Source organism: Lagopus muta, chromosome Z (genome assembly GCF_023343835.1).
Source record: "Lagopus muta isolate bLagMut1 chromosome Z, bLagMut1 primary, whole genome shotgun sequence".
Taxonomy (NCBI): domain Eukaryota; kingdom Metazoa; phylum Chordata; class Aves; order Galliformes; family Phasianidae; genus Lagopus; species Lagopus muta.
The window spans coordinates 33,878,285-33,906,223 of record NC_064472.1 but is presented as its reverse complement, the minus strand read 5'-3'; the positions used below and the strand labels follow the sequence as shown (position 1 = coordinate 33,906,223).

The window sequence follows — 27,939 nt, the reverse complement described above, 5'->3', positions numbered from 1 at the left end:
GGCGAATAAGTTCCAAGAAAAAAGGTCATGCAAGTAGAATTGGAACCTCTGTGAACTGACTGTGGTTGTCGTTAAGGTATAGACTTCAGGAAAAATCTTCATTCTTGCCGTTTGCCCAGTCAAAAATCACAGAATCATAGAATGGCTTCGGTTGGAAGGGACTTCAAGGATCAGCAGGTTCCAACCCTTCTTTTCCTCAGTCTAAACAGACCCATTTCTTTCAGTCTCTCCTTGTAGGGCACATTCTCCAAGTCTTTCATAAGTCTTGTTGCCCTTCTCTGGACCTGCTCCAGCACCTCAATGTCCCTTCTGTACTGAGGTGCCCAAAACTGAACACAGTACTCGAGGTGAGGCTGAGTACAGGGGCAGGATGACTTCCCTAGTCCTACTCACCACACCATTCCTGATACAAGCCAGGATGCCATTGGCCTTCTTGGCCACCTGGGCACACTGCTGGCTCATATTCAACTCACTGTCCAGCAGTACTCCAAGGTCCCTTTCCATCAGGCAGCTTTCCAACCACTCCTTCCCAAGACTGTAGGGTTGCCTGGGTTTGTTGTGACCAAAATGCAGGACCATGGAGAATAGAGCCACAGAAGATTGGGCACAAAGCAACTCTGGCCTGGGCAGCAGAGTATTAACCTCTCTCCCTGCTTCTTCACAACAGAAAGCAGAGAGTGAGAGTGCTTTGTAGACTGAGAGTAGAATTTATTCATGAAAATGCATATTATTTTGCATTACCTTGGTGAAGGGCAAGGGATATTATACCGCATTCCACTGTGGTTCTGAAAATGTGTGTTCCTTCCTATACTACTTATTCATAGTCTGCCATTATGAGTGCAATTTATGTGTGCAATTTCTGTCCCATTCCTCAGATCTTCCTGTATTACTTCTTAACCGGACTTCCCCCTTTTTATTATATATTCTGCTCTACAACAGTTTCCTGTCTTCATTTTTCAAAGGGATTACAGAGGACAGATCTGATGTATTTTACATTAAACACTGATCAACCTTCCTGTAAGAAGTCACTGCTCTGAGCACGAGCCCAAATCTAAATATGAGCCAAAACCCAACTCATTTGTCTATCAGGCCTGATCTGGTCAATGTAGCTGTATCAAAGATGGCCACTGCTGTCATTTATCTCAGTGTTTCAATTACCACACAAAGTGAAATTCTCTTGTGAGATACTTTTCTATACTCAGTATGTCTGCTAATCTCTCAGCGCTCTGCTGAATGAATTCACTTACTTGAAGTTATCTTTCATGTTCCTCTGTGGTTCACACATTTCACACATTCTGTGTCTGCTGTAGTCCCTCCAAAGTCCCACTGGACAGCTTCCCACTGTTCAGCCTCCCACAGAACAGCCTCCCACTGCTCAGAGTACTGGTGTAAAACCACCAATCTTCTTTGTTGACCTGATCTAATGGCAGACAGTCTCTCCTTCAGCTCAAGAGATAGCAAGAGTTGTTTACTGTTAAGAATATATATCTGTTACTTGAAGTATATCAGAAAATTACTAATGCAACCAAAATTGCCATTTGCAGTATTGTTGCATACTCCATTCTCTACTCTTCATTGACCTCTGAGTTCCTCCTCTATTTTCCTCCATTTGGCTCTGTTATACAAATACTGGCTCCCACCCAATTTCAGCTATAATGAGCTGCAATATTCATTAATACAGATAAGTCTACAGAGTGAATGCAGGCCTCTTCTGTCGTCTCCCAGAGCACTTTCATTGGGCCTTTGATCTGCTTACGTGTGTTGACTGCATGGGCTCCTCTTCTAATGGATTACTTTCACTTGCAAGTGAAAAGTGTCCTCTTGAAGAAAAACATCTTTCTCTTCTCTGAACACAGAGATTCTTTGAATCTTTCCCTGCCTGTTGCACAGAACAGTTCTGATCCCTTATTGTACTAGAAATACTGAAAATAAAACTACAGGATTTTGTCACACTAGCCCTGAACAACAACTAAGTGTCACTTATTTACAGAAGGTGTTGTTAAGCATTGGAATGGGCTCCCTAGGGAAGTGGTTGAGTCACCATCCCTGGATGTATTTAAAAACCATTTGGATGTGGTGCTCAGGGACACGATTTAGCAGTTGGTTGTTAGAGTTAGGGTAGTATGGTTAGGTCGTGGTTGGACTTGCTGATCTTTAAGGTCTATTCCAACCTGAGCAATTCTATAATTCTGTGACTTTATTTTTCTGTTGCTGCTGCTAATTAAAAAATACTTTGCCTTTTAATTTTAATTTCCTTTATTTCCTTCAGTTATTTATTAACTGAATCAAGCACTTCCTTTTTCAAATATTAGTTAAATCTCACACTTCCTCTGAGATATGTGCATAATTTGCATGCATTTGTAATGTTTTCTCTAATTACAGACTGAGTCATGAAAGTGAGTAAATTACTTCCTAGAGACATAGATCCATGTTTTAATGTCCAGGTGGAGGTTTTCAATCTCACACTTCACTTCAAAGGAGGAATCTGATTTTACAGTAAGTGATTTAACAGCTGAATGAAAAATAAGCTATTGTTAAATTCTTACCTTTTAGACCCCTTTCTTTAAAACTAGAATGACTATAAAGCCAGAAACTGACCTTGAAGTCCTCATCGCAATCCTATAGCCGCACAGGAAACAATTCTTCCCATCCAGGATTAACACTAACTCTCTCTGCTGCCCAAAGTTTAAGTTCATTTTCTAGATAGTATTTAAGAGCTGACACTGAGTATACTTACTCAACCCCAAAAAAATCTACTAAGGGAGTCTCAAGAAAGCTTTTTATACTTTTGTATGGAAGCTTTACTACGGACAGAGCTCCAGATAAAAGCAGTGAAGAAAGGGAGAAATAATGTGCTCCAATTAGAGTTCTTGCTGTCCAATGTAGGATACACAAGTTGAGATGTGACGAGAAGCCATTATTGACGTGGCATGCGATTGACTTAGTCTGTTGCATGTGAATACACAGCTGCCGTCCTGTTGTCGTTCACTGAGGAACATGTGTATTCAGGCAGGTTCTGCAAGTTCAATAAGCACAAACCTCTTTCCACACAGGTGAATAATTCTTTCAGAACGAAGGAAAACAGTACACTCTCACTGTTATTGCTTGTAATGCACTAATGGCTAGAGGCTCCTGTCCCATTGTTCTAGGCAGTAGATAAAGCCAAAGAGATCATTCCTGTTACACAGCTAGGGCCTTAGCAGATAACGGGGATTAAACCAAAGAGAACACAAAGTATTGTTAAGACTTTGCAAGTCTGAAGCCAAGACACAGAATCACAGAATTGTAGCCTCTTGTCCTATCACTATCCAGCCATGTAAAAAGTTGATTTCCCTCCTGTTTATAATCTTCAAATGTATAATCCCTTTCAAAAATTGGAAGGCCACAATGATGTCTCCCCACAGACTTCTCCAGACTGAACCCACAAGCCCAGCTCCAGCCATCTCATCATCTTCCTAGTCCTCCTCTGGATTCTCTCTCCAAAAGTTACACATCTTTCCTCTGCTGAGGGCCCTCGACTTTGCACAGTACTCCTGATGAGGCCTCACAAGGGCAGAGCAGAGAGGGACAGTCATCGTCCTTGCTTTATTGGCCTTCCCTCTTTTGATGCAGCTCAGGGTACCATTGGAAGTCTGGGCTGCAAGCCCACACTGCAAGCACACATTAAGTTTTTCATCTACCAGAACCCTAAATCTTTCCCAGCAGGCCTATTCTCAAGTTCTCTCAGTCTGTACATGCATCTGAAATTACCCCGACCCGAGGGAAACACCTCGCACTTGGCCTTGTTGAACCTAATTAAGTTCACCTGGGCCTAGCTTTAGAGCTTGTCAAGGTCCCTCTCAGTGGCATTCCTTCCTTCTGTTCTATCAACTGCACCACACAGCTTAGTGTCATCTGCAAACTTGCTGAGGATTAATATCACCCAGTTTTACTTGAACATACAGCATAAGTGCATGAGGGTGATAATGTAGGTGCTTATGTATTTGCATGCGTGCATCCAAGAACAGTTGTAAATAGTGTGATCAGTTATACTGTGCTTTATTTTAACTTGGTACAAGAACTCATTGCTAGAAATATCTGGCTCACAAACTACAGAGGGTCAGATAATACCATTATGGGTCACTGTCCCTTTGTTCTTAAAAGAATTTTACTTTATTCTCATAGTCAAAGAAAAATCTGTTTACTGCTGCTCTTCAACTTTATGAAGAAAATAAACTTAAAACAGAAATTGATAAATTGGTCTCAAAGCTCTTCAGTGTAAGAAATAAACATGATAAGTAACTAAATACTTAAAGTTGCAGTCTAATATTTTATGAGCTAAAATGGAGGAAAATACCTATGAATGAAGCCCTATCTAATGAATGAACTGAATTTGAGAAAAAATTGTGATGGAGACTCCAGAGTGATTCTGCTGATCCTAACAACTGGTAAGTTCCTTCATTCTTCATGTTTAAATGTGCTGAGGAGGTGCTGAAAAGAGGAACTCCCTGTGGGCCCAGTTGGGGACTTCACTGCGACTGCTGAGTGAGAGACATCAAGGAACAAGCAGTTATTGCTCCACCACAGCCAATGCATCCAGACAGTGCAGAGAATGGTGGCCCATCAAGAACATCTTGGACGATCTCTTAACAACTACAGAGTGTACAAAAGGAAGAGTTAAAAAATAAAAAAATAAAAAAAAAATAAAAGTAGGGAAAACACAAATGTTTTTTGGTCATATTAATACGTTTTATGTCTCGGGAGCTACCACAGTAGTGCAGAGTAGGTGTGCAGGTGATGCAGGCACAGCATTACAGAATGTGATCTCAGAACAGCAGCATGTTTAGATGTCTTTGTACTGCATTGTCTTTAGCAAAGCAAGCCTTAACAGTGCAATTATGATTCTCTAACTAACTTCCATTTAAGCTGCTTCTTGACCTTAAGGCTTCAAATAAAGGTTTACCTGTCATGTTCAGCAGCGTATTACTTATGTCTGATCCTCCAACCCACTGTGTCAATGGTTCAAGTTGCAGACTGCAGACCCCAGGGGGTTCTCTGGACTACTTTTCAAGAGGCTATAAAATACATTCTCAATACACTTCAGTTCAAAATAGACTCAAATACACCTCACTGGAAAAAAAGTCAGGAGTCTGTGAAAGATTGAAAATTTCTTAGTGGCAAGAAGAAAGACAGTAACACTACCACTGCCTCGCTAATGCCGAGTTTAACTTACACCTCTGAGAAAAGACTCCAACAAAAGAGGGATTGGTATCTCCTGCCAGTAAGGCTATACTGCAGTATCAGTTAACCTAATGACTTGTAAATCTTTTAATCTTTTTCATGAACTAGACAGAGATGCTCTAATATTTGATGCAAAGTGATGCAAAACACATACGCATGTGACACGCTACCACACACAGAGGTCACCTCCAAGGGATTAGAGAAAACTTCATCCCTTCCACACATATTGAATTAATTTCATATTTTGGATGGGAGCATATCTTGCACCACGTTTGACCTACCAGCAACCTAATGCCTCCCATCTCCAAATGAACAGAAAAACATGTTGATTTTTTTCTCCTTTGTAGTTTGATTTCATCTGAGAAATAGAACAAGACAGATGGGAAATACTGCATTCTTCAAAGAAACATTCAAATAATAACTGGTAATTTATTAAACAAAAACAAAACAAGCAGATGCAAAGGGAAAAAAAAGAAAACTAAAATACCGTGCAATGAGCTGAAGCCCGGCCTCACATATTTTAACCCTTCAATCAGATATTAGGACCACTCAGATGTATTTGAGTTGCCTGGCTAAATACAGAGACTTGAAGAAGTAGAGGGAGTGTGCTGGGGTGAAATATTGTGCTATTCCTCCTAGAACCATCTGCTTTTTCTTCTATTTATCAGTTCTTTAGCATTCAGCTGTTCTTTGTTCCAAAGGAATATAAGTTCAGTTTTGAAAATATGCAAGAACAAAGCTTTAGAAATTGCCTGGAATTTCCTCCATTTTCAACCATCTGGCTTTCATTGCTTAGCTTCTCTCTTCACTCCTCCATACATGTTTACTAAATCCTTTCAACATGCATTGACCAAGTTATTGAGCAGTTATAATTAATAACACAATTACAGCATTCTCATTCCCCCCTTTGGTAGGTCATTTGGCTCACCCAGAGCTGCTCATATTGATGCTGTTATAAATAAGTGCAATTATATCTGATTAGATGATGACCACCTCTGAATTTTGGGTTGTGGATGCTGAAGAAAAGTCACTCTTTGGACTCGAGTCAATTTATTGTTGAAAACAGTAAAACTAACATTGCAACAGAGTTTTTCTGGTTCTTTTCGGAGTGATTTAGAATGCTAATATATCAATTAGCAAAATTGATGGACCTACCCTTTCATTTTAGAGCTGAAAGAAGAAACTTCTAGACCTTGAATATTTATTCTGCATTAAATCCTAGAAAGACTGTGCTCTGCCTAAGTATTACTATATAATTCTGAAAGTGGTATACCTTGAATGACACAAATTAAGTGACTCAGAGGGCACGGAGGAACTGTTTGTCCACAGAAGCTTTGGATGCCCCATCCCTGCAAGTGTTCAAGGCCAGGTTGGAGGGGGCCTTGGGCAGCCTGATGGTGTGAGGGGAAACCCTGCCCATGTAAATTGGGTTGGAATTAGATAATCTTTAAGGCCCCTTCTAACCTAAACCACTCTGTGATTCTTTGAATGACTGAATTAAAATGTCTTATTTCCTCTCCTTCTGGGAGAAATCACTTTGAATCTCCTAATACATTGAATCAGACTATGTATATATTTTTAGCAATATCAAACAAGCCTATACCAATTAATTAAGGTGGAATTTTATGCTTACTGTGTTCAGCTATTAACTTAGGAATCAGCTTCAAGGTGCTTCACTATTTTTCTGTTCAGTATGGAATGGGACATTCTGCTTCAGTGTTTTCCAGGAGAAAAGAGACCCATCATTTTCTGCCATCGTTCATGAAGCAAAACACAAAAACCTCTCAGTAAAGTCTGAAACCACAGGAAGTTCAGCTACTTTCGGGTTTGTATATAAATGAAGTCTTCCAATTTTTGTATGAAACTCATCCCGGTTTAGGAAAACTTCTAAAAAAATATAGGGCATGAGACTTTGCTGACTATATATAGCTGTAAATATCTGATCACAGACTTCTGCAGTTTAGTTTTTCTGTCTCTGTTCAGTCAGAACAGAAATGTGTTAAGATACTAAGCCAGAATTTCAATGGAAATTATAAAGTGTATAATATCTCAGGTGCTAAACCTGCACTCATGTTTCAGTTTTTATAAATGCAAAATATTGTCAATATATTGTAGTTTTTTAGCATATTTTGTTCCAGGAGGGTCTAGAACAATTAGGAATTAAAGAAGACAAGGATACCACAGAATGTTATCAAAGTGAAACATTAAGTGAGTATTCAAGTCTTTTAGTCTACACACTTTTGTTCTCAGTGTGGAGCAAAAAGAACAGTAACAGTGAAGATCTGTTTAGCATAATTCATCCTAAGTGTCCAAAAAGAATGATAAAAACAATGAAAAAGAAATCATTACTCTTCACTGGTTACTCATATGTTATCTGTCTTGAGGTATGAACATTCTTATACTTAAGAAAGTGTGATTAGTTTCTGTTGTTCAATGCTTTTGCATATGTACATTAAACTAACACAAGGAATTGTTGACCAGGAAAGGCTTACAGAGCTAAATCTTTGAGAGGATATGAAGAATACCCCATATAAGCAAAAATATTTCCAACTGAAGCAATTTTAAGCTTGGGGGATCCAGTTTTTAATGTTCTCACTTTTAAACTAAATGAAGTCTTGAACTGTATTAAATTCTAGCCACAGAATTTAATGTTCTGGTTCAGTACGTCCTGTTGTTCTGGTTCAGAAGTGCCACTTTCTCTAAATAAACTAGGAAGGAATTTTTGTTCCCTTGAGCAAGATTTCTGAGCTTTTTCTTATGGTATGGACAACTGTGCCTTGTCTTCTATGGCATTCTTCACCACAACAGTTGCCTTTTCAGCACACTGCCTCCCCTACATGCAACAACTGCATGCCCCAACAGTCACTTACATATCACAGCCATTTTAGGAAAGTGTTTTTTATTTTTTATATTTTTAGCTTATATTTTAGTTAATGTAGTTTAGCAGCTGGAAAACAGAGGGAAGAGCCAACGCTCTGAGACCTGCCATCTCTTTCTATAAGCCATCAGCAAAAGCTCTGTGAAGTATCAGTGGTTCACAGATCACATTTTGGGAATTTCTGTGACAGGGATCTAAGCTACATCTCAAGATATGGACTTGTCAGTCAATAGCAGTACCTTCATCAACATTCATAAGAACAGGATTTTAGCCTAAATTTCTGCCTGATTCTCAGATCAGGATTTCCTGAATTAGGATCCTGAAGCACCTTCTTATGATTTAAACAAAGAGGAAAATCCTAAAATCCGTTTTCTTTTCACTTCGTCTCTTTAGAAACCCTAAGATTATTTTAATTAATAGCTATAAAGCAATAATTTTTATATACTAAATGCTACTGGCTTAATGAGTATTAATATGCAATTGCATTTAATGCAGTGCTATTAGTATATATAGAACTTCAGAAGGTTGCAGACTTGCCAGGAGCTACATGGAAACACATAAACCTTTCTTCTTGCCTCCCTTTCTATTAGTCACACTGCCTGTGGTCTGCAATCTTACTTTTTAGCTCTTACCAGAAGAACCATTTTGGAGATCACATGCTGATTTGCTGCCTGCAGACAGGCAATTTCTTTCAGACTTAGGGGTCTGCAGGACAGGATTTGCATATACTAGAAATGGAGCTTTTTCTCCTTTTCTCAGTTGCAACCCTAGGCGTAACTGAAAGCTTCTTAATCTATGCCCCCTTTATTCCTCATCCTGCTTTAGCTATTGCTCCATGTCATGATCCTCATCACAATCACCTTGTAGTTGGAGAGGTAAACCACATATCCAAGGCAGTTTTAAACTACCCCTATGCCAGTAGCATGATTATCACAATGGTATGGAGTAACACTCAGAATAATTCAGCAAACACTCATCAAAATTCTCAAAAGACTTTTGTAACAGAAATCACCAAAGTACTAGCCTATGTCAATGTATCTTTTTTCTCTTCTTTTTTAAACAGTACATATTTATTTTCCAAGCCAGAACAGATGGATGGTCAGTCTCTCACCATGCACTCTCATTCAATTGACATTGCTGCCTGTCAGTTACAGATGTACAACTACAAAGATACTTTTTGCTTATGTTTTAGCACCAGCAACACAGACAATTTAACCAACTCAGGGTTGCCGTATCCTGCTAAGTAACTTTTGTAATGGTTTTGTGAATTATATCAAAATATGTGTCTACGCTTGTACTGTATTCAAATACTTCCCACCCAATTAAACAATTATTTTTGTCTCTTATCATTCTTGGATGCTGGCCATATTTGATTCAGCAGTCTCTGTGTAGCAAAGTCTACTAGTCCACATAATGATACACTTTGAAATAACCTGTTTTCATAAAAAGCATACATACAGCCACCAATATGTAGTCTAAGAAAAAAATATCACCTGGACAACACTGACTGTTTTAAACAGTCCAAAGTTATAAATAAGTCTCTTTCAAATCTGTCACACTACCACAAGAGAGTAAATGCACCTGTGTGCAGCTGGGAATAAAGACAATATGTATGCAGTATGTTTTCAAGATCTGACAGCCCTCGTTCTACTTAAATAAACCAGGGGAACCTCATGACAGCTATTTTCTGTTGTAGAAGGTACAGATGTGGATCTTTGCAGACAAAGAATTGCTATTTTTAGGGTAAGGATTGTGGAAGCAATCTGAGATCTGGAAGGAACAAGTTGTGAAAGCCTTCTGTGAAAGTGGAAGTTGCAGAAATGTCCCTAAACATTTTTTTTGACTCTGAGTAAAGTTAAGCTAATCCATAAAATATCTGGCAGCAGGACCTGAATATGCAAGCAGTCTGAAATTTGCCCTTTGTTTTCACCGCTGCTTTGCACTTCCCAGTTAATAATTCTAAGGCCTGAAGAGGCTGCAAGCCCCTGTAATCTGAGAAAGAGCATGTGTGAGGCAGTCCATGCCTCCAGACTGAAAGGCCATTTGGTTTGGGGTCACAGCTTATTTAATTACTGTTTTTTTTTTTTTTTTTTTTTTTTAAACAGCATAGTTTAAATGGTTCTGGACAACATACCAGACTACAGTTACCTCACACTTGGGTAATTTTTTTGCTATTTCCATGGAATTCTCAAAATCCACTATCCGAGGTCCAAGTAGAACTGAAGGCCTCCAGCCTGGATATCCTCACCTAGGCTAACAACATTACACAGCCCTCATGGCCACAGGGGACTGAACTGCATTATTCAGTCTTTCTCACCTTTTCTCACTTTATGCCCACCACAAAGAATCCCGAGGGAGTTAAACTGATCTGCTGAGCCCAGATATCCCAGTCTGCAGTACTAAAACCTAGAGAGCATCTCAGGCTCTTATCTACACATTGTGCTTGCACATTCCAGTTTTTCATTAATGACCAGAGCCAAGCATTCTAGTCAGATGGACCTTCTTGAGTGCTTTAGTTTCATGGAGACTTTTCAGATTAGTTTTCCAGCTCCACCAATAACCATACTTCTCCTACATTCCCCAAACGTACACACCTGGTGATAAGATACAGGAAGCATACCTTGGAGGGCAGGGGTCCAGACTACAGGCTTTCAGCAGCTGTGGAGGACGGCGGCTTATTACACACTGAGTCTCATCTGCAGTCTCCCTGGTTTGCTTGTTCAGGCAGGTCACCACAGCCTCCTGGACACCTGCACACAGTAATGCATAGTCACAGCCAGCTCCCAGCACAGAGAGCACATCCAAGGGAGAGAGAGCCCCACTGCTCATTTTTCCCTCTCTGTTGTTACTTTTGCAATTTTTCAGACACAGTCACACATTGCTTTCTTTTGTATCTTGTTTCCCAGTCTCTGTAGAGATAGCCTAATCAGGACTCCACATGGGATGCTGAGCTTTTAGTTGCTTTTGCTCTCAGCTTCATTGGATGTCCTGACAGCAGTAAAAACTCCATAGGTTCATTCACCCTTTATCTTGCCTGGACAAAGAAACGACCAGTGTACTTCAGTAACTCCTCTGTTCATTGGGAGTGCAGCATGGTAGGCAAGGGTATGAAGAAGGCCCTGACACTACCATGCTATGTTTCAAGTAACTGTAAGATTACTTTAATTGCAAATGTAAAACAAAGCAATTTCAGGTCTTGGCTGCTTTTCTGCCTCCACAGGCTAGCTACTACACTGAAGATACAAAACTGCCAGGTATATCTGAGAGCTGGGATATGAGAGAGGTAGCTGTGGGGAATGAGAGAGAAGTTGAAAGATTTGGTGAATAGGCTATAACTCAGAAGACGTACGCTTGCACATACCAGGTACTCTGTCTTATTGTTCCTGAGAGTAAGATAGGCATATTAAGATGCTTTGGATCACATGCAAGATGGAAATGTGCTTTTTACATTCACCCCAATTTCCTGATTTAGGAAAAGATCAGTTGAACTCATAAATGCACCATCTCTTTTAAAATCAACATTAAGTTTTTCAGAATATCTTAGAATCTTTTGAAGTCAAAATGGTGAAAAAAAAAATAGGAAGAAAGTCCAAGAGCTCTGAGAATAATATAATAGAGCTGTCCACACCTTTTGCCATTTCTAATGCCAGAGCACATCATGCAAACAGTGATAATCATATTACTCAACAGGACCAAAGTATTGCAGCTCAGTCAGATATGACACTGTTTTGAAGTCACTGCTTTCTGCTTTGCAGTGATCACCTGTGCAGCCTCACAGCAAGGTCAAATTGAAAAAGACAAAGGAAAAGAACAGCTAGTCCAGATACAGTGAAACCTTGGAAAGTACTTTTTTTTACCTGCGTGGAAAGAAACCGTTGAGTCCTACACATACTGGTGACTTCATTGTGTCTGCTAGAGATAAGGTTAACTTACCACCTCTTATGTACGAGATTCTGTTTTTTCAGATCAGAATTTTTAAATTGTATTTCCACAGCTTCAATTTCTCGTCTCTGAAGTATGTTACTAATGAGCTGCTGACCAATAATTATCAAATTATCTCAGCACATTTGCCTGTTTTAGAGCTGATTATTCCAAAGTGATGGTCTTGAATTCAGCTTTTCTTCCATTTCTCCATCCAAACCAGATGACTTTGCATTACCAAGCTCACATAGCCAAGCTCTGATAATACTGTTTTCAGCTTTTAGTATACAACTTGCCCAGAACTTATATTACCCATAGTTATTCCTGCCACACACATGACCTCTGACTGTATTTTCAACAGTTTTGGTCTTTTATACTGGCATTCTACTCTGCTAAATAGAATTATCTTTCAGAGATTCTTGTAACTTTTTACATTTTAAAGATTCCATTATAAACTATAACCTTGTCAGCCTTGGTATTGAAGAAAAAGGCTCCCCCTGAATTTAGATAATCTGTAGTGTCTAGATTGGGTATTGCCAGAGATTCCTGGCTTGAACAATTCGGGCTAATGACTTAAATATACTCTAGCTTGCTCCAGCAGGAAAAAAAACACGCTCCAAATAATTTTTACATCTATCCCTCTGTTTTTGATTGGTCAATGCAGTGATTGGCTACAAGCTTTAAATCAACAAATGGATCACTGAATCTTTAAAGACTATATGGACTGTCTATTGTCTGTCAGAACTTCTGTTATCTTTATTAAATAAGTGTGTGAACTTCATAAATTTTGCTTCTCATTCAAGTAAATGAGTTCTAAGCACTATTTACTGCACAACATTATTAGAACAAGAGCTGTCCTCTTCAAAATTGCTTTCCTTGAAATAAGAAACCAGTTCTGAAAGGAAAATTGCAATACAAAAGGGTATAAGGGTGGGACACGAATCTAAGCAGTTTAAGTTCACGTTCAAAATACCATCAACTGAGATTTTTCTGTGTTTATATCTACCAGAATAAAACAATTGTTACATAATATTTGATGACAGCCCTGGAATATGCAGCCACTAACAGCAGACTAAATGACTAATTCCTTCTGGTTGCTACCTCTATGAGGTGAAAGGTTACTTCTGCATCTATCCAATTTCTTCTCTTGAGACTCCCCAAACAATAAAATTAGTTTGACCTGTCTTGCACCTACACTCCAGGCTTAGCATCTGCTAATCTGGAAATTTTGGAGTTGACATCAGAAAAACAAAAGCTACCAATTTTTGCTGAGAATTGAAAGATTGAGTTTATAAAGAAAAATGTCTCTGTTAGTTCAGCCTATGTGAAATGTATTTTAAAAATATGCACATAATCACTGTGTTCAAATAAATGACTTAAATTCAAGAGAATATTCCTAGAAGTTATTCATGTTTCAGTACTCACAAGCCAAATGTGGCAAATCATTAATGTCATTAGTATACTCATTTCATGACAAGTGCTACTGTATAGTCAGTGCTCATCACCACTTAGCAAAGATTAACATCTATTATTTTCTATGTAGGAATCAAAGCAATTGGGGTAATTGTATGACAACTCTTTGAGAACTGCTCTTAACGCTACCATCAGCAAGATAAAAGTAAGTCCAGAAATCCTTTGTATTATTTTCTATTGGTTTTGTTGTTGTTGTTTTCTTTAAGTCTGTAAGTGATTACAGAGCTATCTGTTAAGCATTCATGAATCACTAAGTGGCTTCCAGTTTTATAATATGTATTCTGCATTTATCTACAGTAAACTTTTTTTTTTTTTTTTAATAGCCAGAAACTTCTCATGTAAAAAGACAGCAGTTGTAGAAATCTAGGCTTAATTAAAACAAAACAAAACAAAACAAAACTGGAGGAAGCATATTTTTCAGAACTAGCTAGAAAAAACAATTATTAAAAAAGAATATCAGGGAACTGTGTAATAGTATTTTATAATATGTAGAACCTGCAACCTTAATTAACTTTGAGATGCTCCAAGTGCCAAGCTGCTAGCTTCAGGCAATCACACCATTAGTACTTTTTACCGTATGTTATCTTTAGCAGGAGGATCAGAGCTAGTGGCACTTAATGACAAGAGTTCAAGAATCAGCTGAGCCCTTAAGATATCAGTAACCAAATGCATCTGCTATGGTAGTACCATTTGTTTCCACATATTTATACTTGCAAAGCAGAAGCCAAGAAATAAAAACTAAAACTGACATTTGATTCCTGCCTGTATCATGAGACCACTGTAACATTCAGCTGTTTTTGTGTAAGCACATTCTGTGAGACCAGATGATACCGGAAAACAGAGATACGAGTACACCAATTGTTCTAAGTGTTGATCTGAAAGGGGAGCCTGAAAGTCCTGAGTAAAAAATATGTTGTGCAAAGAGAGTTTTACAGTTTTCAGACAAGCTTTCCACATAGATGTAGCAAAGCAGCAAGTCCATCAGTGTTCACAACAAACACACGCTTGAAGAGGGAAAGCACACGCATCACTAAAACATTGCACTTACCTCCTCCACAAGACTCTGAACACTCAGTGAAGCCCTCATATTCCCAGTCATAGAGCTCATCGAATTCCTGCAATCTACCATACAGCTGATCTGTTTCTTCAGGGGTATATTCAGCTGCTTCACCATTGCAGGGACCACTGTAACAGGCTCTCTGAGACACAGGTTTGGGACCTTCACATTCATCAATGGGCAAGTCAGCCACAGACTGAGAGAAAGACAGAAGCACTTGACATTTCACAAGCCGCACCTGGCTGCCCACTCCACAGGTGACACTACAGGAGGACCAAGCCTCAGGAATAAACCTGTGAGGAGAAGAGTGAGTGCAAGTTAATCAATGTCCAGACACAGCCAGTCATGGAAAAGTAGCATAAATCTGTCCAAGACAAAGTCTATTCAATGAAGTAACTTCACCTTATCATGGTGCTGTTATGAAACACACGTAAAAGCGATGGCATATGAGTTGAGTTGGTAACAACTCAGTAGTAACAGTAGAAAGATTCTCAGTAAATTCTGGAGTACTTTATATCCACAGAAGAAAACATATACCCTATGTTCATCCTAAAAACTCCCAGTGCAATTAATCCTCCAAACTTCTGATGTGCATCCTAATCCTACTAGCTACTGTTTTTTTTAGGATTCAACCTCTTTCCTTTAGTTGACTCTGCACTTACGTTATTAAAAAACGCTACATAGTACTCTATGGAAAGTAATTTCAACCATTGTTCCCATGCTGTGGAAACTGTTTTAATTTAAAGCCATAAAAAGATAAAAGCCCTCCATTTCTTTACCTTTTTTTTTTTTTTTTTTTTTGGTCCCCAGCACATTTTATTTCCCAATTTTCTCTGGCTGTAATCCCTCTGATAAGGAACTTATCCCAGATTTTGTCTTCTGAATATCTATACATACTTGAACCAAACAACTTAGAGCCATCTCACACTATGCACAATAGACCAAATTCTGTGGGTTCTTATTTTTTTGTGTGCATGTGCTGTTATTCTCTGTGAAATAATTTCTACATTTTTTCTGCATGGTCACTTTTCTACATTCAAAAATCAGTGCTATTCTAATGAACAGAACATTTATTAGGGTCAAATAGGATCAACTGCCTGACAGGAACCCAGGTGGTTCAACACCTAAATAAATGCATTAGCTAACTTTATCAAATAAATCAGAATTTACAGGATGTATTTTTGATCAAAATCTCAGGTGCCACTGAGAGTATTCCTCTCATTTTGATTTTAATGAAGACAGCCCACAACAAACTTTGGCAATTTTATCCAGAGCAGAAGGCAGTGCACACATTTCTTCTAGAGAGTAGGCCTGCTTGCAGCTATCAGAAAAACTCATTTCTCACCTTGACAATGCCATGCACAGCCTGATAGGGATAAAACGGAAATTTAGTTTTGTGATCAGCAGTTTTTAAAGTTTTTGTATGCACTTTTATTTCCTCAAAGCTACTGCTCTCTAGTTGACAACAGAACCTTCACTTTACTGAGTGAAAAACCAAAAACTGTGGTATCCTCTCAGTATATATCTAGCAGGATCCCTGACTGCAGCAGCTTGGTCTCCTAGGGCAGACACTGTGTATTTTGCTACACACTTTTTTGTGGTTATTCATAACATCTTTTTAATATTCACTGCTAGCACTATTCAGCTATATACAGGAAGTAATACAATGAAAATTGTGCATATTACTATAATCTTATGTTATTGCAAAGACTATAAGATTTATTTCTGGATTAAAGCCTCTGAGAAATAAATGATGCTTTTTATTCCATTTCCATGCTCTAAGACATTTTATCTTACAAATGGTAAGTAAAGATTGGTTTTGTTTCAAAGATGGCCATTTTTAATTTTAAAAGGATTATAGTTTTTAATAGCACAGGTAGGCCACATGTGCCATTTTGACTAAGACTACACTACTGCTGTAACTTAGTTTGATTAATTTAAATGTACAGCTTCTTGACCTGACAAACTAAGATGCAAAAAATCCTAACCAGATTAAGACACTGCAGATATTTTCTTCAAAAGCTGCATTTCTTGCATTTTTTAGCATTTTGGATTGTTGTGTAGATTTTCTTTGTTGAAGAGCTGTTGTATTCCAAACCAAAAGGTATAATAGCTTGCCAGGCATTAAAATTACTTGATTAGAAAGGGAGAGATACTTTACATACTCAGAATATTTACATGATTTACACATATCACCCATACAAACACAGGAGCAAAAGACAAAGGAAACAAAAGAGAAGCAAGAACATCAATAGAGCTGACTGGATTCTTTTTAAAATGAGACTTGATCTACAAATACCACACATTATCTTATTTTACCTTTGTCTGCAACTTGTAATGAGGGCACTTGAGTATCTTCAGGACAGTGTATTTTGTTCAGATTTCTAGGCCCAATTTACATATTTTAAGTAATAAATTTGGAAAGATAATTTAATTCAAATATTACTGCTGGCAGTTAAAGCACAGGAGGAACTAGTAGAAGCAAGTGATTTGAAAGCAGAGAAGAAGGGGGAAAATAACCCCAAAACCCCAAACCTCCATATAGTTCTCATTAGATATGAATATTTATGTGATATGAATGTATAGTATAAATACACACTGGTTCTGAATTTTCCCCCAAACCAGGAAATTGTGAAGGTTTTCAGATATCTTTGTGTAGTTATTAATGATAAATGTTGCCAAATGGTGAGCACAAAACTTAAAAAGTACGTGAATGATAAACAGACAATTCCATAGGCTTTAAGTTATCCATTCTGCATACAGTGTATCTTGCACTGCACAGTACTGTGCTATTCTGCATCCTTCTCTGAAAACTGAAGTGGTGGATTAGGTTTACTGAAAAGCAAGAATTTTAGAAAACAGAAAATGATGCAGGTGCTTCAGATGTCATTGTACATTGTTTAATGAAATCCTGCTTTAGTGCTGATCCTTGTAATAACAGGCATAATAAACAAGACAGTCTCAATAACTGGTTGCTGTAGTGTTACAGTGATAGCTGTCAGCCAAAGCTGCCTGTGCTCATGGCAGTACAAATAAGAAATAAAATGATGACTCTTGCCTTGAAGAGATTACTTGGTGTATCTTATAGCTCTTAACATACTTCCCAATGACTAGCATGTTATTATAACATGAAAAATGAACTTCTGTCCTTTGTACAACAAGGCTTCCTCCCTGATGGAAAAATGCAGCATTTTCATTTTCTGAGGGCTCTGTAGAATATTTCAAGGAGGAGTGTTTTGCTCCCATTTTAGAGAGAATATTACCAAATGAAGTGAAAGGTGGAAGAACAGAACGTCATGACCAGGTGGTTGGACTAGATGACCTTAGCGCTCTTTCCAACCTTAATGTTTATATGATTCTGTAAGCTCGCTTGGTTCTGAATAACCTAATCATCTCTGCTACTACTCAGCTGCTGGAGTGCTGCCTTCACTGTGGCACCCAGCTGTGCAATGGCTGAAGGACACCTCTAGCTGCCGTCCCCCAGACGCCTCTGTACTCAGCACTGCTCTCAAAGCTGGAAAAGGAAACGGAATGGATGAAAGGTGGAAAACTCTCATAAGAAAACTAGGAGTTAAAAATGGATGTTTTTTGCAAACAAATACCTATAATTGTTTTGTTGACCTACTGACTTACAGTAATGGACTAGAAACCACTTCCCTCTCTAGGAACATGTTGGCAAAATAGTTTGGTATTTAAAAGAGGCATTACATTTTTCAGTGTTTTTCTTCTTTTTGTTAGCAGTGTGCACAAGATTGACTTTAGCAGAAAGGAATTGATTATTCCATTTTTCCATGGAAAAATTCCATGATTTTTCATATGCACAATAGCCTACATTGGCCTACATCAAGTTCTGGGAATGGAGGAAAAGAAACATAATACTACCAAGATCAGTGGACTTCTGCAGGAGTCACATAGATGTGGCAGAGCACAGGTTTGGGTTCACTGCTTTTATAGTATACTACAGACACTGAAAATACTTTTAAAGTAAATTTTAGTACGTTAAACCAGCATATGAATGTTTGTACATAAAGCACTAAATGCAAACATACTGGTCAAACTGTGAAATACTCTGGAGTCCAGCCTTCAGGCTGGGAAGCACACGTACAGTTTACCAACAAACACAGATTTATTTCAGCTATCCACAGAATTTCATGGATGTATGAAAACTGTGTAGATAGCACTTTCCTAGTTCAATTTTGCAAAACTATTAGCATCTGTAAATATTATTATTCATACTTACACTGGAGAATGATTTTTTCAGTTTACAGTTTATTTAGTAATTACAAAAAAAATTCTCTTTGAAACATATAAAGGGAATGCATTTAAAAATCCAGCTTCTGTAGAGTGGCTGAGGCAGAGAAGGCAATCAGTGTATATTCATAGAATTATAGAATGACAGAATGTTTTGGGCTGGAAGGGTCCTCAAGGATCATCAAGCTATAACACCCTTGCCACATGCAGGGCTGCCAACCTCCTTATCTACCAGGGCCCCATCCAGCTTGGCCTTGAACACCTCCAGGGATGGAGTTGTTTACAAAAATGAAAAACAGTATAGAGACTGATATAATCCATTTTAAAATACATTGTTCAGCCAAAGGCTGAACGGTTCTGAGAACTGTAAGTATCAGTAAGACTGGGTATTTGAAGGCACAGACACCCATCTATTTAAGCTCCTAAAACCAGAATACAGCTGGTGAAATAACAGCACCCAGTGGCTTGTTTAAAGGTATAGAAATTTTCTCTGCTAGAACTGGAAACGGAGCTCAGACTTCCAGACTTATTGTCTTGATCTGAAATATGAGCCTGTTTTTCTCAAAGAGGATTCACCTTTCTATGGGAAACAATTTAATACTGCAGATAGCTTACACACAGAAACTGTGTAGTTGCTGATGCTGTTGCTCAGAGGAGTGAAAGAGAGGAGCCACAATCACCTGTCAATAAAATCCCCAAAAGCTCCATCTGTAAGAGTAATAGCACCATAGCCTCCTACATAGGTTAGATTGCACTCTAAGTGATTACAGTCCATCCCCCATCATTTCTCTTCAGTTCAGTTTAAGTGCAATCTTCTCCTTCAGCATAATGTCAGATCACTCTGTACTGTTGGTGCTCTCCATAAATTCACTAGTGTCTTTCTCCCTATGGGAAGATAACTGATTCTACCCCTTATAGATATTAGACATAAATCCTATACAGACGTAAGTCTCTAAAGGATTTTTTTTAATGAATAGAAAGAAATCATTACCTGATATTACCTGCTACATTGCTGCTCTTTCCTGTGACTGACTGCATTGATAATTTCATTGTATGCAATTAAATCTTATCATGGAAAGAGTTCCCTGAACTTCCTTCTTCGCCCCATGACACTGATATAGAATAATGCAGCACCACTACTGTTTCAGCAATTCAGTAATCGTAACATATCTAATTCCTAGAGTACCACTTGTAAGCAGTTTCAAAATCATATTTTGACCTGTGAAATTGCTACAAACCTAATTACAGAAACCATTTTGTGGGGAAAACAGAATGAGATAGCTTACATATCTTTGGAAACATAAATACCTACTGAAAAGTAAAAAAGAGATATTGGGCGACCCTGCCACACTGACCTCTCTGACCAAATCCACTTCCCTGAGGGCTCTGCCCCCCACTGATGCATGTCAGGAATTTCCTTTTGTTTCTTTCTGAACGGGCCTCATCACTATGATGGTGCCATCTGGCATCCAGATATTATTGTTTGCCCTCTTTTTATCCCCTTCTTTTTATGGCTAGCACCGTGGTTATTTATGGCAATATGTTAAAAGCTGGGTATGGTGTTAACATACAAAAGCATTTTTCAAGAGTTAGAGAAAGAAATCTTTTAAACAACTCCTCCACCATCCATAAAACCAATCTCATTACTCATAGAGAAACCCATGCTTTTTTAATCATGATTGCTGCTTTTTCTGACTCCACTGTCATGCTGTGCTGGTGCAATCAGCTTCAGTGCAAGAGGTCAGGCTGAAAAATATTCTGACTTCTCCCTTTGATAAAGACTGTTGAATAGTCACTTCAGAGACAGACAGCAATAAGGCAACAATACATAGAGCGCCGTAAGGACTTCTCACCTTGCATCTTTGTCCTAGAGGAGACTGCAATATTTTCTTACCAGTCTAGAGTATTTCCTGGCAGTTCTGTCAAAAAATAATACTTAATTGACTCTGTCTAGGGGTGCTGCAGGTTAGATAACACAAACTTAACTGCTCCCTCTAGACATCAAGTGTCTGAACTACTTGTCAGTAATTATTTGAGCAGCAGAACAAATAAGGACCAATTTAACATGGATTTGGATTGGAACGCTGAGTGCCCAAATAGATTCTCTGGTATCTCTAACGGACTGTAGTCCTTTAGAAACCTTCTCTTCAACAGGAGAGCTAGTAGGTGTAATTTTTATACCCAGCCATATCATTCAGTGAAACGTGGGAAATACAGCCATTGAATTTCCTGGTGAACATTAACCAAATGTGACAGAGGTGTAAAGTTCTTTGTGATAAATTTATACTTCTGTCCAATTCAGCTAATAGCAATACATTCAGACATTATTAAGGAAAGAGGAAGGCAAATGACAGACAGACATATACAGACAAAATTACACTGTAAGGCTTGCTTCCTTTGGAAATCCTGGAGAAATAAACAGTGGAAGGCATTAGATGCAGATGGAGTAAAAATGAGATATCTGCTGTCCTAACAGTAAAAAATGATCATAAAATACAGGTGGAATTTTACAGTGAAAAGAGTCCAGTAGATTTATGCTCATATATAAAAACTTCTTAATTCCTAGTTTGCAATTTCTTAGCAAACATGTACACAATACAAAGTCACTAAAATCACAAGACAGCAATACAAGATTCATAAATATGAGACTTCAAAATACACAAGATTTTCAGCTTTGGCTTTTAAATTTAAATAAACAAAATTTTTTTGAGAAGAACAACAAAGTTTCTTACAGGTGGGAGCTGCTTTCTCTGCCCTAAAAATGATAAGGAAGAAAAGATAACAGTGTCAGGGGTCAAAAAGCAGTCTGCTGGCTTCAAAGAATGACCCTGTCTGTAGAGAAGAATGGGAGCAGTGATTCGATGGCATAAGAAAGCTCAGAAAGGGCATTAGATGAAGTGTAGAAGAAAGAATCATTACTAACATCTGCCCATGTGCAGTCAGAAAATCAGTCACTGTTACATCGCTACTGAGCAAGCTGGAAAATCACAGGACATATTTATTCTGGAGAAGCTAACAGTACTTCAGCTTCCAGCAAACACTCTCCTGAACACAGTACTGCCATCTCAGCACTGAGTTTATCACTTCCCTGGATGCCTCCTGATTCACATCCCCCTCTCCCATCCATCTGCCTTTCCCCGAGGCTGCCCTGCCTCCCGTAGCTCGATGCCCACCCTCAAACCCTGCTCAGCCAGCTCCACTCTATTGAGTTAGAAGGGGAAGGCTCCTCAGCAAAGCAGAAACAGATTTTTTTTTTTTTTTTCTCAAGTCCCAGTGTATTTTCTTAAAATATTTACAGCTAAGTAACACACTGCAAATAAGTGGGATTCTTAGGAAGACAAACAGTAAGAAGTGGATGGCCATGTTCTAATTATTCAAATTCACAGTCAGCAAAAGAGCTGGCAACATCACACACTGTCATACACCAGATGGATTTAATCTGACATCTAAAAACTCTCACTAGTTCTGACCTTTATATTAGTGTGCTATTGTGGACTGACCGTTCATTAGCCAAAATAAGTGGTTGACAGCTCAGTATCAATCAGCATGTTGAGCCATAGGATACCACTTGGTATCTTTGCAGCTACAGATAAAGAGACCAAAGGACATATTATCGTCTAACACATCTTACTTTTCAACTAACTGGTGTATTTGAAATTGCTATTCAGCTGAAAGCAGACAAGTGATATTGTAAAACTGGCATCGAAATTGACTTGTTGATTGTGTGAGTTCTGAATGTTCCATCTCTTTTGTTTTCATGTCATTATACATATTTTTTCAATCTAACAACCAGGATCTGAAAAGAATGTGTGTTTAAAGTTAGACATTAATGAAAACCACCACTAATAGTGAAGCACTGAAACATCTTCTGGGGAATTCACCACTCAAGGTCATTGTCAACAGATTAGATTGTCTGATAGAATATGAATACGACTATTAGCATTTACAGGGATTGCATGGATTGGTTGGCAGTATAAGCCATCTAAGTTTTTATTTGTCCTTTCTGGCTCATGCCTTATCACTAGAAATTGTTCCAAATCAAACAAAGGCATGAATAGCGCTGGAAAAGTTTGCAAAAAAGCCTGACTTTTCATCCTCTATTTTAGCTATTAATAAACAAATATAAAAATTTACAGTTTAATTTAATTTAATGTCATATTGATTTCTCATCAGCCGAAAATAAAGATTAGTCATGATTCCAGAGTTGTGTTTTGCAAGGAGAAAAAAAGATGTAAAAATTGTTGACCTATGGCAGAATGAACTTAATCTGAACAGTGCTCCACTGCATTAGTATCCCACTGGTATCACTGAACTGTTGTGAGAGATAGGGTAAAAAGATAAGGAGATCTTAGCAGAACAGACTCTTTATTGCAGCCGAGCAGCGAAACTGTGAAGAAAATAGATGTCATAGCAGCTCATAAAACTTAGAAGATTTAAAGAATCTTAAGCTCCTTCTCAGGCCCTTAAGGCCTGTTTTAGTACAACAAACAGTACACTCACAAGCTTTTCTAGAGTATTTTATCAAAAATGACTGTGATGATAAACCAAAATCTCTACATGTTTCTTTGTAGGCTATGCTTATTCTGTACAAATCCCTTATCACTAACATCTAAAGAGACATTTAGCTGTGTATATATATATATATATATATATATATATATATTACTATACTTTTTCTACAGTACTGCCAACATTGTATACAAAATGTACCTATATTTTGTCACTGTACAAAACTGCTGCAAATTTTTCCAAGTATGATCACATACCAACATAATTCCTTTTGGTAAAATTCCCAACAATATATTTTTAAATTTATGTCTCCTTAATTCAAAGGAAAAAGAAAAGGAAAAGGAAAAAGAAAGGGAAAAGGAAATGGAAAAATGAAAAGGACAAAGGACAAAGGACAAAGGAAAGGGAAAAGGAAAGAAAAGGAAAAGAAGAAAAAAGAAAAGGAAGAGGGAAAGGGAAAGGGAAAGGGAAAGGGAAAGGGAAAGGGAAAGGGAAAGGGAAAGGGAAAGGGAAAGGGAAAGGGAAAGGGAAAAGGAAAGGGAAAAGGAAAAGCATAGAGAAAGGGAAAGGGAAAGGGAAAGGGAAAGGGAAAGGGAAAGGGAAAGGGAAAGGGAAAGGGAAAGGGAAAGGGAAAGGGAAAGGGAAAGGGAAAGGGACAGGGAAGGGAAGGGAAGGGAAGGGAAGGGAAGGGAAGGGAAGGGAAGGGAAGGGAAGGGAAGGGAAGGGAAGGGAAGGGAAGGGAAGGGAAGGGAAGGGAAGGGAAGGGAAGGGAAGGGAAGGGAAGGGAAGGGAAGGGAAGGGAAGGGAAGGGAAGGGAAGGGAAGGGAAGGGAAGGGAAGGGAAGGGAAGGGAAGGGAAGGGAAGGGAAGGGAAGGGAAGGGAAGGGAAAGGGGGAGGGATTTTCAGTCTATGTAAATAGGTCTATCTGCTATCCAAAAGGTTCCACAGCAGGAAGAAGAGATAGATACTAAAGGGAAACAAGGTACTGACAGATCACTTTTGCAAAAGTGGCTAGGAAAAGACTGCTCAGAGTCTAGAAGAACAAGGAGGGGAAAATCCATGAAAGAAGGTAAGTGGAAATACAGCAATAAAAGCCACAGCTCTGGAGTTCTAGTTTATTTTCTGTTAAAATTAATTCACATCTGTAACTGATATTACACTATTCCTGGGGAGGATTCCTTCATTGGATGCCCTGTATTTTACCTGTTACTACACAGGAGTATTGTGACAATAAATAAAGGTGCTGAACGCTGAGATACAGTGGTAGTGGGGATTGTAAAACTAATTCAGGCAGACAGAATCTTACTGTAATATCACTGTAAATGAACTTACATAAAACATAAATGTGTTTGTTCAAATTCAGTGTGCATTTGTCCTCTTAAACTCTGCCTCTTCACACCTAAATATGACACAGCCTTAAGTCCTTTGATTTCCATGGGGCTAGATTTGGCCTTTATCCTCTAATAAAAGCCAAATATAATTTCAAGAGACCATGTCAATTCAGCACAGGCTTCAGATCTCATCTCACACGTGCATGCTGTGAAAATTTTTTAAAGACTTACGAAGGTTCTTCAGACACCACTGCTCCTTCTTCCAGCTCTTGAGCTTGTTTGTACCACGGCAACTTTGCTTCCACGGGAAGTTTCTCTACAGAACAAATGCAAGTACATGAAAACAGAAACCATGCAGCAGCAATGCTCCCATGTGTGCCAGCCTTTGCTTTTTCACTTGGTGCTTGGAATATACACGTGTCTCTTCTTGAGCTGAGGTTGAGCTCAAGAAGAGAAAGGAGGAGAGGGACAGAATTATGGAATTGTTATTATGCAGTTGTCAGCTGGATTATAAAGGTCACAAGATTAGTTTTATGACCAGATAGTTACTTTACAGATGATGCAACTGGGCTACTAAACTGAACACTTTAGCAAGTATTTTTCAGAGTGATACTGGGAAGTGTAATGACCTCCATTGATGCTCTGAAGGCAAAACATATAATATCCTTTTGCTTATGCTTGAATTTTAGAATTTCAGAGGATGCCTTAATCCTCCTTTTGATAGATGTCAAAAAGGAAGAAAATCCTGATTTGATGAGTGATACCCAAAAAGCAGAGAAACTGTAATGAGATGGTCAAGCTATACTTTTTCAACTTTATCAGTTCATCAGCTATATGGATTTAAAAAATGAGCTTGATACTTTTTCTGTCATTTCTGATGAAAAACAGTGTGGCTGTTTTTTCTCTTATCCAGGATATGAACACAACATAATTAGTTGCACTGTTCTGGGGAGTGCAGGGCCATTCAACTCTTTCAGCCAAATTCTGCTCTCATGCAATGTCAAAGTGGAGCATTTCAGCTGAAGGCAGTGGAGCTGTTTTAACTCTACAGGGGCATAACGTAAGAGCAAATTTGGCACCATAATTTGAATATTTTGGGTCAGGATAAAGAAAAAGACACAAATACAGCAGAATGAAACTCGGAACATGGAAGAAAACCAGGACCAGGCTTATTGGCCACTAACAAACCATCTAAACTTTTTGATTTAGGTAATGTGTAGATTTATACTCATCAACAGGAACAGATTAATGTCATTCAGAATATTTAAAATTTTTCAATAACTTCATCGTGAATAAGAAGGAACCTTTCATGCACGCACATGAAATTTCCAAACTGCTAGTTTTATCACAGAGGAAAAATGATTAACAACTTGATTTCACAGCTACTGCAACTTTTGTCAAGCAAATTTTCTTGGAGCAAGATGTTAACTGAGGAAAGGACAGCAGTTTAATAACTGTGCCTCTCTTCCAGAAATATCTTGCCAAATTCTTACTCTAATATATTTACTAGTACCATTTGAAGATGAATATTTGCCAGCATTGTTCTTAGTTTAATCTATATTTTACCACTTTTGTTATCCAAAATATGTAGGAGATAGTTCTATTTATATGCACTGTAGCCCACTTTATGAGCTTTGGAAAGCCAGATATTCTATGCTTTTTTTCCCTCAGATTCAAGTGCTTGTAAAAAGCAAAAGCTCTCACGTACAGTTGTCTGCTATGTGACTTTTTAAATAACTTTTGTTTTTAAAAAATGTGCATTCAGCAGGAGATAAAATTAATTGCCATTTATGCTGTAAAATAATTTGGAGGATGAGAAATGCTGACGTTGTACAGTATTCTTTGACAAAAAAAAACGAGTGAAATTCATTCCTAAAATAAGCTAATGAAGAGCTTTTAATTTTACAGATTAAAGTAAAATTTCTATTTTTATAGGAGAGTATAAAAACCTTAGATCCTACATTTTACAGAAAGTTTTATTAAATAAATGCACATTCTCAATAAAAATTGAAAATTAGTACTTAATCTAGTACTTAATCTAATCTAGGGTTATCCTGTATTTTTGCATTATTGCTGTAAGATAAAGTGCCTCAGTACATGAATAAAAGAAAAAGAAATAAATTACATCCATTATTTGCATTCTGGTTTTCTTTTGTAAAGAGTGTTAAAAAGAGTATTCCACATGTTTTGTTTTGCTTTTTCAGTCAGCTAAGAACATTGTTTTCATGCTTTATTTTATTCCAGGTATGGAAGGAAAAAGCAAACTAAGATTAAAACATTCAACAGAATTGAAGTACTTTACTACAACAATTGAATTTAAATTTAAATTTATAACGCTAAATTCAAGACATAAAAAAGGACAAACTTCCATCACATAAATAGAATAATGTGTATTAGAAGAGATCTCTGGAGACAATCTGGTCCAGCTCTTTTCAGAAAGTATGATTTACTTTTCAGGTATATGTGCCTTCAAATATTACCTCTTGCATTGTGGAGGAAAAATTACAGAACCAAGATGAAAACTAAAATCAAATCCTAGCAACACACCATGTTTCATAAAGAGCTTTCCATCCCATGGGAGAAAATGGGAGAAAGTGAGAGTCATGTCTACTCAGACCTTAATGATGTTATGTACTGCAAAGGGCAGCACAAGAATTGGTAAAGATGACAGCAAGTTGCAAGAGCATACCTCCAGGAAACAGCCATGTGGAATTACTAGACAAATCCCTTTGGAAGAGATGTCTTGACAGATGCAAGCAAACCTCCCCAGTTGGTCTAGGCACGTTCCCTAGGCAGAACTCACTTGTGGGTGGTATGCATCATCTGGTTTTCAGCATCTTAATGCATTTTGCTTACTCTGCATGCTGCAGGCAGACAGCAGCTTTCTTTACATGGGTTCTGAACGTGATAAATGGATAAAGCCTCACAGATTCAGCTGGTTAACTGAGCGCAAGGCTGCTGCAGCTCCAGATGAAGCTCAGTCATGGTAGCAGAGCCTTTTATTCATCCTGGGATGCAGACTGAGTGAGCTCATGTGCTCCAGCAGAACACAGTGCAAAATACCCCTTGCTTTCCTGAGGGCCAGCATCTGAGTTTTGCCACTTTGGTGTCTGGCAGATACAGTGAAGTCCCATGCTCCAGATAAACTGGTACCTTGCAAACTGACAAGTTTGTCTGTCATAAGGCAGTGAGCACAGAAATTAAAATTCTAAATTTCACTTTTCCATCCTGGATTATCATCAGGTCACGCTTATTTCACATAATAAATGCTCTTAATATTCACCAAGGTATCAATTCAT

The 27,939-nt window shown here is 38.2% G+C and overlaps 1 protein-coding gene across 2 annotated transcripts in view; it reads right to left on the bottom strand.

The window, feature by feature from the left end:
• ADAMTSL1 (ADAMTS like 1) overlaps positions 1-27,939 on the bottom strand; it is a 405,621-nt gene that overhangs the window by 55,735 nt on the left and 321,947 nt on the right. For both annotated transcript variants that reach the window (XM_048931906.1, XM_048931909.1), the window contains 3 exons: positions 24,872-24,956; positions 14,541-14,842; positions 10,719-10,848 (listed from right to left, as the gene is read on the bottom strand). In XM_048931906.1, coding sequence (XP_048787863.1) covers positions 10,719-10,848; positions 14,541-14,842; positions 24,872-24,956 — 517 coding nt within the window. The remainder of the gene's footprint in view (positions 1-10,718; positions 10,849-14,540; positions 14,843-24,871; positions 24,957-27,939) is intronic.